The sequence below is a fragment of the Protopterus annectens genome, chromosome 10.part0, assembly GCF_019279795.1.
Source record: "Protopterus annectens isolate FY-2018-M chromosome 10.part0, PAN1.0, whole genome shotgun sequence".
In the NCBI taxonomy this organism is placed as follows: Eukaryota; Metazoa; Chordata; order Ceratodontiformes; family Protopteridae; genus Protopterus; species Protopterus annectens.
In genome coordinates this window covers 571,596,772-571,614,232 of record NC_056744.1, presented here as the reverse complement: position 1 = coordinate 571,614,232, position 17,461 = coordinate 571,596,772, and the positions used below count along the sequence as shown (strand labels likewise).

The window sequence follows — 17,461 nt, the reverse complement described above, 5'->3', positions numbered from 1 at the left end:
TAAGAGTCTGTTCCAGGATGCCTAACTCAGGATTTCATTCCATTCATCCAATGGCATGTAGAGAGCATCAGCCCTCTTGTAAGACCAGGTACCATTACCCAGGTACTTAAAGGCTGAAAATGTGGCATTCTTGAGAAAAAAATAATTGCAAATTGGCCCCTACTCCTTTAACTGATACACATGCAAATATTTCAAGGGAAGGAGGAAGAATGGGTGCCACCACCCAGTCCACGATGGATTTCATAATCCTTAAGATTTTCTCCAAATTATAGGCCATCTGGCTTAAAATTGGATGGCATCTCGGTGTTCTTATTTATCTATGAATTGATGGTCTCTGGCCCTTGTGAACCCTATCAGGATACAGAAAAGGACAGAAAACCACTCCCATTCGCACAGCTACAGAGTCTGTGTGGTCACATATAATCAACACATATGAGGATGAACATGATACAAGTATACTAAAGGAGTCAATTAATGGGATGTCAGCATGGGGTAGGGGTGTACCTGCAAATGTGTAGGCCTGCACGAGTCCTGTTGCTGCCAAAATGATATGTCCCATAATGAAGTGATCCTGTAAGACCAAGTCACAAGATACAGCTAACAGCTTTCTTACTTCAAGTGACTAACCAATAAACACTGGTATGAAGAATTAAAAACACTCTGATGGGAGGCTTGGGGAAACCATCTTCAGTCCTGAGTTTAATCATTAACTTCCAGCTGGGGTGCCATGCAGGATAGATCAATGACAACATCTGACATACACTAGTCATTTCACTGGAAGAAGGGTACACAATGGGACATCATCTAATCTGAATGCCAGAGATACAGCTTGTCATGTGTCAAGTAATAAGACTGGAGTAGTCTCAAGTCATTGCTGCGTGAAGGTGAGGATGCAATATATGTGGACCACATCATCATTTTGCTGAAGAAACTGTTACTGAAAGGTGTGAAAAATGTTAGCTCTATACCTTCTTTAACTGTGCACTGGCATACACCTGGAGCTGCAGGGTAACCTTCCTGCTGATCCCCAAGCTGCACACTCAACTGTGGCTATTTTCTGAAAAGAAAGACAGGACAAAAGCATTTCCCTGCTGTGCTTTCTGATTACCAGCTTGAACTGTGAAAGTAAAATACCATTACACCAAGAAACACATGCACTGTGAAACTTGCTTCTAAACTGTGTTTTTGTAATGGATGGTCATGTTTCAGAATCCTGCTGACTACATAAACTAACTCTGAGATCTCTGTAACTCAGAATAAGAAAAATATGCCAGATGTTGTGCTCAGTACATTTTCATTCACTTTCACTTAAACAGGACTGCAGGTCTAAACATCACCACTACAGTCTTTAGAATTACAAAAGAAAACACTCCTAGGCAACAGACATGGTTGCTGGAGCATGTATTGCCTTATTAACTGGCAGCCAAATTAAAATTTCAATGCTTTAAATTATTTAGACATCAAATGTTTAAACTTTTCTAAATTGAATATAAAGATTACGATATGAAATGTGCAATCAGCAGGAAATAAATGGTGGTCTCATCAGGATTTAGGAAAGCTATCCTACTGTGGAATATGACAGTATGGTTTACCACAATGCATCTAGCTCCCCATTTTTTCCAATTCTCCCCAAATACTGTCTCATCTTCCTTCTCTCTTTTGCTTTCCACATCACCTTAATAATTCATGCTCCCTTCCACATACATTATATGTTTTGTACGTACATTGCATACAGTTTGCACAGGCATTTATCATGTCCAAATAAGTTAGCCCACAGTACATTTGAATTTAAACTTTAATTATTCTTCGATGACATATGCTACTCAGTAATTATTCTGGCCAATTTGTTTTTGTATTTTTCCCCTGACTAAGTCTGTAAATGTTAAGATGGGACAGTGCTCCAGCCTAGTTAACAAATATTAAAAAGATACATATATACATAAATAAATAGAATGTTTTTACCAGTGGATGGCACACTACCTCCTGAATGCAGCAGCTTTAGAGGAAAAGCAGCATAACTGAATGAGTAAAAAATAATGTCCCAAACTCAAACACATGGAAACAGTTCCACATTATTCAATCTCAGCATTTTTCTTCTTCTGGACTAGGCACTAAGAGACGTAAGGGAACCACCTCAGCAATCATTGCTGAGCTGGTCTCAGCTCAGACTCAAGTGAAAAGAGCTGTCCCTCTCAGCTCAAATTCTGACAAAGACATGGCCTAGATGATCAAAGGTTCACTTTGCGCACTAATGTGGGGAATTTGTTTGTTGAAATGCTGAAACAGGAGTTTCATCATCGTTGTGGGCCTTAATACCAAGACAAGGTATCAGATAATGCTTTTCCAGTTTGGCACTTGGCTTTCAGTAAAAAGTATGCACAAGAGTGACCTCAATGTGGCTTGTAGTAGGCCTGTTCAAGAGTCCAGGCCTAATCCTGGGCCAGGTCACAGTGTTCCCTCATATCTTCTCTATCATGCTGAGAAGTGACCTCTCAACTCTGCATGCTGTTGGCAAGTTGCTGAGCTGAAATGCTGGCAAGCACCACTTGAGTTATGACAACAAGAAAAGCACATCCTGCTGTGTTCTTTGGTGGCTATTTGATAATCAGACTCACACTCAGAAGTACCTGGCTTCCTAGACACTGAATATGTCAGTTTTGTAACTATGCAGTGGAGATTTTGGAGATGAGTACACCATTTACCTTTGGAGTAGGGAAGGCTTGCTGTGGACTGGCCAATATACAGTACACACAGGAATATAAAAAAGAAACAAGTGTTTCCTAACAGGGCATACACAGAAATACTCAAGAATCCACCATGGGTGTAGAATCTGTTACAGCAAGATGAAATACTTACAACACAGACGGAAACCATGTTTCATAAGTATGACCAAGTTGAATTGCATATCAACCTCCGAAGCCGAAACGCAAACAAACACCAGTCACAACCAAAGTGATACATAGCTCACAACACCAGTGTGCCACCCAACAACAGCCCCTAAGGCAAGACAATGTACCCAACACTTTAGTCATAGGTGACTCTATAGTCAGGCACACTGATGTCCCACTCACCAGGCTGAACAAGGAGAAAATTACAGTCAGCTGCCTGTCTGGTGCCAGGATCCACCACATAATGCATGCACTCAGGTCACTCCATAACAAGTACAAATATGACTCTGTCATTGCCCATGCTGGAGTGAATGACTTGAGACGTACCTCCCTGGACTACATGGAAAGAGACATGGAAGAGCTCTTGGATCATGTGACCCAGGCAGGTATGACCCTAGCCCCGAGTAGCATCCTGCCTTCGCCTAGAATGATACCACAGTATAAGGACAAAATGATTAACTTCAACAATTGGCTAAGCTTCTGGTGTCATTCAAAGGGGATCCAGTATTTGTCTGCATTGGAAGACATGATCGACAAACCACGACGCTTTGCCAGAGATGGTCTGCACCTGTCACCCCTGGGATTCAGATTACTGGCTAAAGCTCTTGCCACCCCTATAGTGCCTTGTTTAGGCAAGGTTCAAAGGATAAAACCACCACCATAACAGATAAAAGCTTGCAAAATCTGAAGGTAATGCTACTCAATGCTAGAAGTCTAAACCTCAAAATGCAGTCTCTCGAGGCACTCCTAAAAATGGAGAACATTGATGTCTGTGCAGTAACTGAGACCTAGTTCAAGGCTCCAGAGAGCAATCCTGCAATACCAGGCTACAATTCTTACCACACTTTTCAGCCACAAAACCAAGACCGAAACACTAAAGGTGGAGGAGTGTCCATATTCACCAAGGATATTCACACCTCCAAGCTAGTTGCCCAACACAATGCATCTGAAATTCTCCAGGTGCAACTAACACCAGGTAAGACTGCAATCCAAATTGTAGCTTGCTACAGATCCCCCACCATGCCCCAAGATTCTCACTACACCTTTCTAAACATACTGGAAAATATTAAGATACAACCAAACACCCTAATACTGGGTGATTTCAACTACCCTGCCATTAACTGGGAAAACTACTCGGGTACCAACTCCTTTTTCCAACGGTTCTTGGAATTCATAAATTCCAATGCCCTGGATCAACTAATCCATTGTCCCACAAGGGGCTCCAATATCCTAGACCTGGTCATTACCAACATGGGAGATAGATGCTCCACACCAGTGGTCACCCCCTCATTGGTCAGGTCTGACCATAAGCATATCACTTTTGACATCCACATTCCACCCCCACCCCCCAGTAAGGAAACCTCCTTAAAAAACTTCTCCAAAGCCAACTTCATGCTACTCAAGTCAGAAGTGACAAACTTCATAACACCCACGCAGACAGGATCTGGAAGTTTGATTGCAGAATCCTACACTAAGGCACTGTACGAACACATCCACTCGTGCATGAATCATGCCATCCCAAATAGAACCAAGATGCTCTTCTCCAAAAAAAGGAAGCCAATCTGGTGGTCCCCTGCTATAAACAAACTATACAACAGATGGAAGAAACTGTTGCAGAAAAGAGGAAAATCTCAGGATGCAAAAAACTCCCTCACCAGCCTCAGTAAGAAGCTGAGATCCCTCATAAAATCCTCAAAAGCTAGTTACGAAAATAAAAATGCCAAAGATTCCAAAGACAACCACAAGGCATTCTATAGTTATGTCAAGAATCTAAATGGCAATGCTCAGATCTGCTCTGAGCTACAACAGAATGGCATTAAATATACTGATCCCAAGGATATTGCCAATATCCTGGCAGATCGATTTAGTGCCAACTTCACCCCCTTCTCACCCCCTAAAGGGCCCATCTCAGTACCAAAAGATTGCCAAATTCCGATAATCATGGCCACACAGGTAGAAACTGCACTCTCCAAAGCTAAGAATACAGCATCCAGGGGACCAGATGACGTCCCAGGCTGTGTACTACATGAACTACAAAATTAACTGGCACCTCACCTAAGTGTCATGTTTAATCATAGCCTCATCTCAGGCTTCGTGCACACTGAGTGGTGCAGAGCTACAGTTATCCCGCTCCACAAGGGAGGATCCGCTTTGGATCCTGGGAACTACCGTCCCATCAGTCTGACAAGTCTGATCTGCAAGGGCATGGAACGCATTATCATGGAACTTATAAACAAAGACATTGGCAACCTTCAAACACTGGACCCCACCCAGTTTGGGTTTGTGAAGGGCCGATCTTGTCTCCTGAATCTGACTGGCTTCTTCAAATCAGTCTCCAGAGATGTGGATGAGGGTAAGGCAGTCCACACAGCCTATATGGATCTCGCCAAGGCCTTCGACACCATCCCCCACTCTGGAATCATAGATAAACTTACTAAGCTGGGCATAAATCCCTACGTCACTCGATGGGTTGCCAACTGGCTTACTGACAGAACCCAGACTGTAAAAGTAGCCAACTCCAAATCCAGCTCCAGACAAGTGACAAGTGCAGTACCTCAAGGTTCAGTCCTGGGATCACTCTTGTTTGGCATCTACTTCTCTGAAGTACAGGCCAACACTAATGGACTCTGGCTAACAAAGTTTGCAGATGACTGCAAACTGGGAGCCATTACTGAATCCCCACATTATGTGGATATTCTACAAAAGGGCCTTACAGAAACAGATGCCTGGTGCCAGAGCCATGGGCTCAAGCTTAATGCCAAGAAATGTATAGTTATCCCCTTTGGAAAAAAACATGTACCCATGAATTACCACATAGGTGGCAAGACACTAAACATAGAAAGTGTGATGAGAGACTTAGGGACACAGGTGGGCAGCGGTCTCACTTTCGATAACCACATCACCAGAACAGTCAGGAAATCCTTCTATGTGGCACACCTCATTACTAAGGGCTTTTCATCCAGGAAAAAAGGAGGTCATTGTCCCACTGTACTCATCCCTCATTAGACCCATTATAGAGTATAATGCCCCATTTGGTATGTACCTCACAAGACATCTGCAACAGCTGGAAAGGCCACAGAAATACCTCACTAAAAGAATCACAGGCCTAGAGCAGATGCCATATGCTGACCGTATAAAAAAACTCCAGCTATACTCTGTGGCATATCGTTAACTCAGAGGCTATCGCTGCTTAACATACAAGGCCATGTCAAACCCTGAGCTGTTGGGCATGCTATACTTAAAGAAATCCCAATCCCTCAGAGCCACATGCTCCAGGGATCTAAACCTTGTCATCACAATGAACAAAACATGCCGGCGGGATAGGTTCCTGACCCAGAGACTCCCCATACTCTGGAATACACTGCCAATACATGTCAAGCAGAGCACCTCCTTGGCCCTCTTCAAAAGGAACCTTGATGATTGGATGGGAGATAGGAAATTCACTCCGGGGATCATGTCAGTCGCCCTGATAGACAGGGGTCCAGAGAAGTAAATATTGTGGGAAGAAATATCCAGGGAATTGTTATGGCTAGGCTTGCATAGGCCCTAGGGCCAATAGCCTAGTACCAACCTATGAACAAGTCCACACCACTAGTGGCATTAATAAAAATATTCCTCACTTGTATGGGGTAAGTCTTCTTTAATGGCAATTGGGTTGAAATACCAAAAGGAAATTCAGAAGACAAGTTTCATTATGCAGCTGCCTGTAGGGGTTGACACTTTCTACAAGCTACAGCAGACTCCCTTCTATCCATTCCCATATTAACCAGCCATCAAATTTCTGCTGTAGCAACAGACAATCTGCCCATTGGTTTACTTCCTCTTTTCAAGTCGTTGCAATGTGCACGCATGCATTACCATCACATACGTTGGTTGGCTCCTTGCATTCTCGTAGGGGTGTAGGTATGCATTCCTTTACTTGAGTCACTACTGGCACTTTTTTTTTAATACAGGCAGCAGGCTAAACAGGCTTAAAACCTTAAATTTAAAAGGCATCCTGCTCTTTTCTTGTACCATGGTTACATTCTATTTCTTTAAGTTTCTTATTTATCCCCACCACCCTTGTGGCCCGGTTTCTTTCTTTTTTTTTTTCTTTCAGGCAGCAGGCTAACCAGGCTTAAAACTTTAAATTTAAAAGGCATCCTGCTTTCTTCTTATACCATGGCTACATTCTATTTCTTTAACTTTCTTATTTATCCCCACCACCCTTGTGGTCCACGCCCCTCAACCAACTTGGTAATCGTTCAGTCGGCTTAGCAGCAGGTGCAGGCAGTAGGTTTAAAATTGCCTGTAAAAACATGCTGCTGGTTGATTACTGCCCACTCAAGACTCCTGCTTTAAAGAAAAAAAAAAGACAGTTCAGTTCCAGACTGCCAGCAAGCAACATCAACTCCATCACCAGCCAAGAGACTGAGATGAGACCAACTTGCCAAGCTGCCCAGACAAACATAAAAGTTTCAAGTAGTGTTGCAGACTGATCTTTGAACTTGATTTGGCTTAGCTGTGCCCAGTCAGAGAAATAGAATGGATGACTCTAAAACACTGATTACTAGTAAGTCACTATTCTCCGGAAAGAAAATATAGAAGTGGAGTAGTGGTCTGGCAAATTCTGTGTGTGTGTGACTGTGAAATGAATGTGAGTGCCTGGTACTGTGCTGGTAGCCTGGACACTTTAGTGTGATCCTGCCTATCTTCCCTATCAAGATTTTCATAGAATATCTAGATTTTTGCCCCATATGATTAGTCTGTCTTCCTCATAAAACTTTTGGTATTCTGGCAAATCGTAAATTTCTCAAATATAATATTAACAAATAGTAAGGCTGTACATTTAGGCTGTGGTGGTGGTGCTGCAGTAGCATTGTCGCCTCACAGTAAGACTTTGTCCTGTTCGATTCAAAGCCAAAGCGTCTTCTGTATGGAGACATGTGTGAATGGGCGCACCTTTGTTGAAGGTTGTGTGTCACAGTTGGCAACTCGGTACGTAAAAATCTACTGCCAATCATTAGCGGACCGGAGTTCCGCTGTGGTGACCCCTAACCGGGAAAAGCCGAAAGGTACAACAACAAGTAAGGCTGTACATTTGAGTTTCAGACTTCCTCTATCCTTCAGAAAATGCATGCTAAGACAAATTCTGTTATTCTAGGAACTTTCTAAGTCTATAAAAGCAATATTTAAAATCTGTCTGGGGGTAGGTGGTTACAAGCTATAAATACTATTTTGTGTACTTTTTCGGATTAACCAGACATTTGTTTATCCAGCCTAAGGTCCTGTCCCCGCAAGACTGGATAAGAGGGAGCCTACTGTACTGACTGTACTGACTACGTCCTCTGTCTTAAAAGAATTCTGGTGTATGATCTGGCTACAAAAAAGCCCTCCCAAAGGGTCCTACCATTTAGGGTCTTGCATCAATACAAAAACCTAGTTTACAAAGAACAGTTCTTGGAAACCATATCAGAAATCCATCCGTATCACTACAATTTCATGTAAGTAAACATATATGATAAAGAAAACATAGCAAATATGCATAAAATGTTTGCCATAAACTATAAGAACAGTAACTATATTTCAGACTATTAATGCTCACATTTTTGCAAGTAATATAAAAATTGCTTTTTCTTTACCAAGGCATGTTGGCAGTGAATCCACTGGCATTGAACCATGACAGTTTTTCAACTTTACAGAGCAGGTCAGATGCACAAAAAGAGGTGGTGTCTCTTGGTCTGATACATCCTGTTCATTTAGAGAGTCCCCTCCGAGAACACTGAATGAATCATCATCCTGATTCATGGTGTTAGAATCTGACCCAGAATCAGAAGCCTGACATTCCCGGTCTGACTTTTCACGGTACTCCACTTCCAAATCAGGGTCACTTTCTGTAGCAATGCAGCATCCAGAAACATTGCCTACATCATAAACAAAAAAAAAATGGTTAAGAAAATCAGTGGCTTCAATGACATTCTTCATAATAAATCTATGAACATTTCAAAAAAATATATTATTACTCCAGATATTACTTATTTATCATTTTGAAATGGTGCTACTTAATAATATGGTATAAAAAAAAACACAAATTTTGGAATACACTTTCTGACAACACCCCTGAAGCTTAGCATCAGTACATGTATCATCTCTATGATGTCAAGGACCAGTCGCACTAGCCTCACACAATGCAGTATTTATTTCATGTTTGTTATGTTACAAGGGAAAACAATGCTAGCCAAAGTGCTGGCAGTGTGGTCCAAATGGATGACACCCTGACTGAGATTAGCAACTGAAGCACTGCACAACCTGTCAGGAGAAAGTGGGAATGAGTGGCCAACAACACATTACACATTCTGCGTAAGTGTAGTTTGTTTGTGCAGTGTTGATTCATGCTGCTGGAGTGAGGTATAGCATGCAGCATATGGGCTAGAGATGTACATTGGGTTCTGCCAACACACAATTACAAAGTAGCCTTTAGCATGCACAATGGAAGGACACAAAGGGGATGGCAAACACAAGCCCTAACCAAGGTGGCAGGATATGGTGGTTAACAGGCAGGTGGGGTTGTGCCACAATAAGAAAACTTTCCATGGCTGCTTAAATGGAAACTGATCACGGCTGCCTAGTGACACACAGGGGAACAAATAGTGTGTGGCTACTGTGCTGGTCCAGATAAGTCAGTAGGCCCTAAAGAAAAACATCAACAGAAAACTAAGCTAGCTAATATACACTACATCTACCAAAGCAAAATGTGTGCGCAAACACACATGGTACACTCATATGTTTGGTAAATCACAGTCAGCAATTTACTGTTAAGAAGCTCCCAAATAAGCAATCCAGTTCAGAAAGTTTAAGATTTTTGCATGGAAGTGTTTTATGTATTTTTATACTCCAAGCAGATGGGAAAGCAAGATAACAGGCAACATGTTTTATGGGGTATATAACAAGTCGGCAGATTTTAAATTTCCATACACACTACCTTGTCAGAAATGTTTGGAGAGCCATCGACTCTAAGGAAATTATTTTTTATCTTTGATATAAGATCTGATTTTGCCAAGACTTAGTAAGATCTAGCTAAGTTGCTACTGGCTGCTAGAAAAAGCAAATACTAGACAATGGAAATCAAAATCTAAACCAGCTGTAACTGAAGTACTGACTGTTTTAAAGGAAATAAAAGAGAGGTGAGATAGTCAGAGAGGAAAAGAACAAATTACACAGAAATAAATGGTTTGTAGGTAGGTAATAGGCTAGCTGCCCTTGTGGGTCATTTTAAGCCTAACCAATTTCACTTTTTGAGTCTGAAATAACCTACCCCATTTGGTCATATATTGATCTTACCCATCGTGTGGTTGATAATTATATATTCCCCCTAATAATAACTCGGATCATACTATAGACAGTTTGAGGGAACCCATGCATGGGATAAAGCACTCAGGAGCTGCATCTGTCCATGTACAGGGGGAAGTCCTGGGTAAATTTTCTGTTTCACATCCATAGATTTAAATTGCACTTGAAAATGGACAGGGATGAACTTTGTTTTATGTGGTTGGGGAGTCTGTTCCACAGCAGATATATCCGCTGCAAAATATACCTGTCCCTCCAAACCATTCTGTTGATATTGCAGAAGAGGTTTAGATCCCGACACATTTCTGAGCCATATGACTTGTGAATGTGCAGTAAATCCATCAGTAATGGGTCGGAGGATGCCTTATATACCAGACACAAGTCACCTCTTAGCAGTCTGTAGGATACTGAGTATAGGGGCAGGGCTTTGATTTGGCCATGAAGGACATGTTGTTTAGGCTTTTTATCCTTTTATTAAGGTATCTTTGTGGGTGGTCCAGTTGTTGCAAGTGTCTGGGCAGATACATTCCGAATGGAGCATTACATTCAATGATTGGCCTAATGAGGGCTGAGTAAAGAGGGCAATGACACCCTAGATCTAGACACAATCCCTCTTTTTATAAGCTGTGCAATATGGAAGGATCTTCTTACACTAATAGACACATGATGGTCAAAAGTTAGGTCACTGTCCATATAAATTCTCAAATTCTGAACAACTGTGTCACCTCTTAGTTTTGTCAATGCAGTAGTTCCCTTAGGGTAGACAACTTCCCAAAAGATACTATAAAGCATTTTTTGGCATTTAGATTCACACCATGATTTTGTCATCAGTGAAATATTTGAAACAAACCTTCCTGCAGGATGGCTAAGTCATTTGGGGATTCAATGAGTGCTTCTAGCTTGCTGTCATCTGCAAACTTAGTCAGCCAAGACTTTATTCCTCTATGCCACTGCAGAATGATGTAGCGCAGGTAATACAGTAGGACCTAGACTAATTCTTGGGACACACTGCACAGGGTTGCGGATTTATTTTAAAAGTTATGCTTGTAGCGTAACTGTGTAAATACCCTCCCTGTGGTGGTAAAAAGTCTGGGATGGTTTGAAAAGTGGGAGGAGTCTAAAGGAGCTGATCAACTACAGCCAGGACCAAGGAAGATCAGAGAGTAAGGCTTGCAGTTAGACTCAAAAGACATATCACCTTGGCTGACAGCCTTCTAACCATCAGATTACTCAGGTATACCCATTACAAAGACTAGCAGTGAGATTTTTAAGTACCCACAAAAAAAAAAAAAAAAAACTACTTGTGCAACATCTTCTGGGTCAGCCAACATCCACAATATCCACTATTTTTATTAGCAATAAGTGATAAAATAAAGTTTAAAAATGCAAGGTTGCAGCTACTTCCCTCTATTTTACTGACACCTTTTTTTTGCAGAAATGATTAATGAATTATAAAAAGAAGGGAAAATAGAACAGAAGCAATCCTGACAAGTCCTAGTACTGACCTGAACTTGTTTAAAATGAAGCAGTAGGTCATTATTCTGTTTTAACAGTAAAGGGGGGGGACTCACCTTCCTCAGTTCCAAGGTCTGCTTCTGAAATGTCAAACTCTTCACTGGGTTTGCGGTCTGTGTCTTCACGTGCAGAATCTTCCTAAAATGACAAACCACGCAAAAAATAAAATGAGGCTCTAACAAGCAGAACTCTAATTCAAAGTCAGAAAATGATTTTAGGTGGATGACATGAAACAAAATAGCTTTACCTGAACAGTACTTATCCCAAAGTCTTAACACTTTAACATGAAAGATTAAAGCAATCTAAATTCAACTGTAAACTGCCTGGATAGCTGAATACATGGTAGAAGCGAAGCTCTCAGTTTCTTGTGAACAGGATGGTTTAAATTAAGTATAATGATAATTTCTCTCAGTTAACTGAAACACCTAAAAAAGTACAACAAGGTCAATAATGACAAGTTATGCAAGGCTAAATGAGCTCTTTGTTCAGCCAACAATCACTCAGATTCATCTACAATGCTATCCCTTATGTGAAGCACATGTTAAATACTCACACAGAAGGGCAGCACTGAGCAGGTGAAGTACTGGACCCAGTCAGAAAGGCATAGGAAACTCTACCATTTCCACAGGACCACAGCTTGCAATCAAATGCCTACTGTATTTATCAACATTTAAGAGCTTTGTGGTCATATAGAAAGGATTACGTGAGACACAGCATGAAGGCATTCAAATCTAGAAATAGTCTATAACCCAATTTTCCAGGTTCTAGAAACAACTAGAGTACTTAAGACTTTATTCCTCAAGAGGCACAAATATGACAACTACCTTGGAGAGAGGCTGACAAACCTAAGCCTAAAATCTTGGGAGATAAACTGGCTTAAGAGCACACGATCATGTCTTTGTTAACATGTGCAGTGCCTACAAATTGGTCCAGTGAGATCAGTGCACTGTCCTGGTAAACAAATACAAATAAATAAATAACCTTCCATAAAAAGACCATGAACTGTAAAAGAGGAATAATCAGAGAATCTATGCTTTAGCTACTTGTGGAGTGCACACAGAGTTAAGCTACCATATAGGGACAAATCACTTCAGATATAGCTCACATTACAATTACACATTGCCACGGGAAAATTAACTTAGGATGCTGCAAAACACAGCTTCTCCTTAGCTTCTTAGAGCACAGAATAGAATGGAGAAAACCCTTTCCATTACTTACAAGTACTCGGAAATCTAGAAGTAAGTCACATAATATAATTAAACATGGGACTCCAGGGTGAACATGGTAACAGAATAAGTCCTCTGGCTAAAACTGTCTAGCATAATCTTAAGGAAGAACTGAAACAGGATAGTGAAGATTCTTACCTTTGTGGTGTGCAGCAGAAATGGCAATGATATTTATTTTTAGAATTTTTTAAATGAAGGCAAAACCACATCTTTCTAGTGTAATGGCTAAATTAAAGTGATCTGCCACACTTTTTTAAGTGTTCTGATTCTGTTCTGTACATAATTCAACAGCAGTATTACTTACCATAGTGGTAACTGTTACATCTGCTTTCTTTGATAGAATTATTTATTTCCTAATTGAAATTGTCAAAACAGAGCTTCCATTGGAATGCTGAAATTTATTTTTTCTGAGAAACTCTGCCCTCTCCATACAGGCATAATACTAGTTAAATAGGGCTACAGTAGCGCTGGAAAATGGCAAGTTTACCTCTCAACCAAGAACTCCAGGCAAAGCCTAAAATAATGGGTTAGAAAACATCCAAAAGAGAAAGAATTTAAATATTGCTCTTACTGTTAGAATAACAGGTTTTGTGTTAGCATGCATTTTATGAAGGGTATGAAGTCTAAAACTCAAATGCCTATCATTTGCCGCAAAGGCACACATTTTAAGAAGGACAGACCAAAAATATGAGGCACGAATCTGGACAGCTGAGAGGAATGGTGACAGGCTTTTTAAAGAGCCTTCCTCTTGTTTTTCCTGTATGTTAACTGTGACAGGATGAAAACAATGTATTTAATAAAGATGTTTCTTGTTTAAAAACAAAGAAAGAAAAAGAAAAAAAATGTTAATGCATTCACATTCAGTTTTGTAATAGTAATTACATCCTAGCATAACCCATACTATTTGTGATTTCTCAAATGCCTTTCATTACAGTATGGAGGCACTCACTCATCAATATTAGTATCGCTGTCACTTGAACTTTCTGCAGAACCCAAATAAGGATCATCCTTGTAAGGATTTAGAACTCTAACATCAGAAGGTAAACCAAGAACTTGGACGTCACTGTTATCACTATAAAAAATACCCAAGTCCTCAGAACTGCTTTCACACACTAAACTGATAGCCTTACTGGAATCTCTTACATTATATCAAAGGGCAGAGGGAATTCCACAGAGAATTATACGGAGGTGGAGCATCACACAATGAACAATAACAGGAAAAAGGGAAATACGATTGCAAAACATAAACTGATTATGTTGAACCCACACAACAAGCCATTATAATAATATAACCAATATAACAACCATGAAGGCAAGAATACCGACAAATCACTTTAAGGATGTTTTCAGACTAAATAAATGGCATTCCTGAGGAATGTTATCACAGCAGAAAGAAGTGAATAGTTATATATAAGTAGTTGCCTCCCCACCAGCCTTAGTACTTTAATGCATCAAATATAACGGTGCACAATTTACTTGACTTGTTTAAGAGTAATCAGTGTACTTTTTCATAAGATGAAAACTTAATGTTAACTCTCTTTATTTACAAGATCCTGAATATTGCCTTGATATTCTATAACGTCCACCTTTAAAGACTAGACTCTTTAATCGGGATTGTAATAATACTCTTAGAAATACAGATGGCACTCAGTTAGCCAGACCTCCCTTACAAACTGGCCACTACTGAAAAAAACCCATATGAAACACAACAAATCAAGAAACTTACTAGCTTCAAACCACAACTAAAAAAACAACATGACAAAACAACATCCATGAGTTTTAGGTATGTGGCCTAGAAAGCACTTGTAAGTTGAGGGAGGTATTATGTATTCCATCTTCTGGCTTAATTCTAATTTATCTTGCATATTCATTGAAATGGTTATTTAGAATTCAACTGTAAAATAATTTGCTCAGTCAGTAATGAACTGTACCTACGTGAAAATTCAAAACTATTTCTAAATGACAACTCAGTATTGTGCTAGGTCTACTACTATGTAACTGACAATGCAAATTTCTATGTAAATAGTTTTTGAACTGTCTGGTCACTCAGGTCTGAGTAGTGACTAAACAGAGTCCATGGACCAGCTCACCTACCTGGTTATCAAAAAATTAAATAAAATACAACAAAACAAAATAAAACAAAAAAAAGTAATGCTTACTGAAAAACTTGAAAGGCTGTTTGTGTTTTTCATACCTAGGTAGAAAAAGAGATAAGATAAGAACACAAAGAAATCTTTAAAAGTGGGTGCACAGGCACTAACATGAACTTTAGCCAGATTAACCTTAACTTTAGATTAGGTTATACTTGTGGGTACAGACATTAAATTAGGGCAACTGCTCCTACTTGGAGACATAAAATCTTCCTTTTTGTAAAGTGGACATAGTTTTGTGTCTTTTCTATGAGTTCAGATGGGAAGTTTTGAAAATGTATTTAGTTTTTGCTAAAGTGAAAAGTTTGGGAAGTGTGACACAGGTTCAAACAGAGATGAGAAAAAGCAACTACATGCAAGATCAGCCTGCCAAACATTAGTTTGTGTAAGCTGCAAGTTGGAAACATATATTCAAAATAACTGCCATATTTGACATGTGGCGTAAGCTTTTTATCAGAATGGCTGTTTTGTCAGCATTAAAACAGGCCTTACATGTATTGACAAAATATTGAGAGTACTGAATTATATTAAGAAGTATAGTGCGCAACAGGCAATGCTACATAAAATGCAGTTGGCTAAAAACGGATTTGCAAATAAATGACTTCAAGGTGGACATTCAGCAGAATATCAGGGAGAAAGGAAAGGGGAAGTAATAATTTCAGGGTGGACATTCAGCAAGATATCAAGGGCAAAGGAAAGAGGGAGTAATTGGTTGTGACATAGGCTTCAATAATGACAAAAGAGGAGAAAAGGCAATAATGAGTACAGAAAATTCCAGCACAAGAATTCAGGCCACAGATACTAGAAACAGTTGCAGCCAAACTTAACCAGAGATCCACAAGAGATGTCTTTGGACATTTTATGAAAATCTGTAGAAAACAGAGGAATGGAAAAAACAACAAATGGCACAAACAAAAATATTTAAGGAATACATAATTATGCCAAGTTAGAAGAACATGAGGCTCAATAACTAATAGCTAAGACTGGAAGACATGAGTCAGAAGCAGTGGCATATAATCAATCAGCAGGGAAGACACTAGGAAAATATGGTATTAAGGTGAAAATGTGAAAGTTAGAAAGTGATTGAAATCTGGAAGGCTCTGTAATTTAAAAAGGGTGTACCATCATTGTGGAAGAAAGCTGTGGTAGCTGCACTACCCAAAGAAGGTAGAGACTGTACAGATCAGGCTTCATATAGACCAATTTAAAGTTTAAACTCTGACTGTAAAGTGTTTAAGTCTATGCTAAGAGAAAAACAAAGGTACTGTTAAAGTAGATATATACATGGATCATTGTGGTTTTGAAGAGGGGAGGCAATCATCTTAAAACTTTAATAAAACAGTGATGAGCCACAGGGAAGCAGAGTGTAAAAAAAATCTGGGTCCTGACGTACAGAAAGCATTTGATAGGGTCACTGTGATTTTATGAGCAGGGCAATGGCAACATTTGTATTCCCTGATAGAATAGTAGGCTTAATAAGGAGGATGCATGAAGAGTTGGAGGCAAAAATTAAGATGGGATTATTCCTCTGTGACTAAATGTGTTTGAACTTAGGAAACAGGGAGTGATGTCCTCCTTCCCCTTTGTTATATGCTTTAAATTTAGAGATGTTACCAAGATTCAAAAATGCAGGGATATAATTGCTATGGTACATACATACATACAAATATTTCAAGCATGGGCATTAATGCCTTTCTAGCTTGCCAATATACCAAAACACTTGTTCCCATAATAAGTGTCCAGACTGTTCTTAAAAATATCTAAACTAGTACTTGCTTAATGTAATTTGGTAGCCTGTTCCATGCATCAGCTACGCTGTCAGAGAATCAATTAGTACACTTCTCATTCCTGCAGAATCTCTACAAAGGTTGTCTGATGATTCTCAAGTATTTTTGATAACCCCAAACATTCCCAGAAGTAGCTGTCTCTAAATGAATAAGATCTCCTTGTAGATAGATATCTGTAAGAGACACTGTACAAGTTTGGATATTTTAGTCTTTCATAATAACTCAAATTTTCACATCCATGGATGCCCTTGATATATTTCCGCTGTACTATTTTCAGTTTACTCATGCTTGTTTTCTTATAGGGTTTCCATATTGTTATTCTACACTCAAGATTGGGTGTAATGTAACTAACAATGACTTCATCATTTTCTGATTTCCTAGACTTTATAAATCTTTTTATACAACCTATAGTTCTAGAACTATCATTAACAAACTGGTTCATATGATTAGAAAAACTCATAACTGAATCTTCCCCAATACCCAGGTCCTTAAATGAGTCTACAGTTTCAATCACTGTACTGTATTAAATATTCATAAATGGTACTCGAGAAAAGTTAACTTTACTTGCA

At 39.6% G+C, this 17,461-nt stretch overlaps 1 protein-coding gene across 2 annotated transcripts in view; it reads right to left on the bottom strand.

Moving 5' to 3' along the window:
• SZT2 (SZT2 subunit of KICSTOR complex) overlaps window positions 1-17,461 on the bottom strand; it is a 3,556,133-nt gene that overhangs the window by 2,218,756 nt on the left and 1,319,916 nt on the right. For both annotated transcript variants that reach the window (XM_044085412.1, XM_044085413.1), the window contains exons 31-32: window positions 11,786-11,867; window positions 8,510-8,791 (exon numbers count right to left, since the gene is read on the bottom strand). In XM_044085412.1, the coding sequence (XP_043941347.1) occupies window positions 8,510-8,791; window positions 11,786-11,867 (364 nt within the window). The remainder of the gene's footprint in view (window positions 1-8,509; window positions 8,792-11,785; window positions 11,868-17,461) is intronic.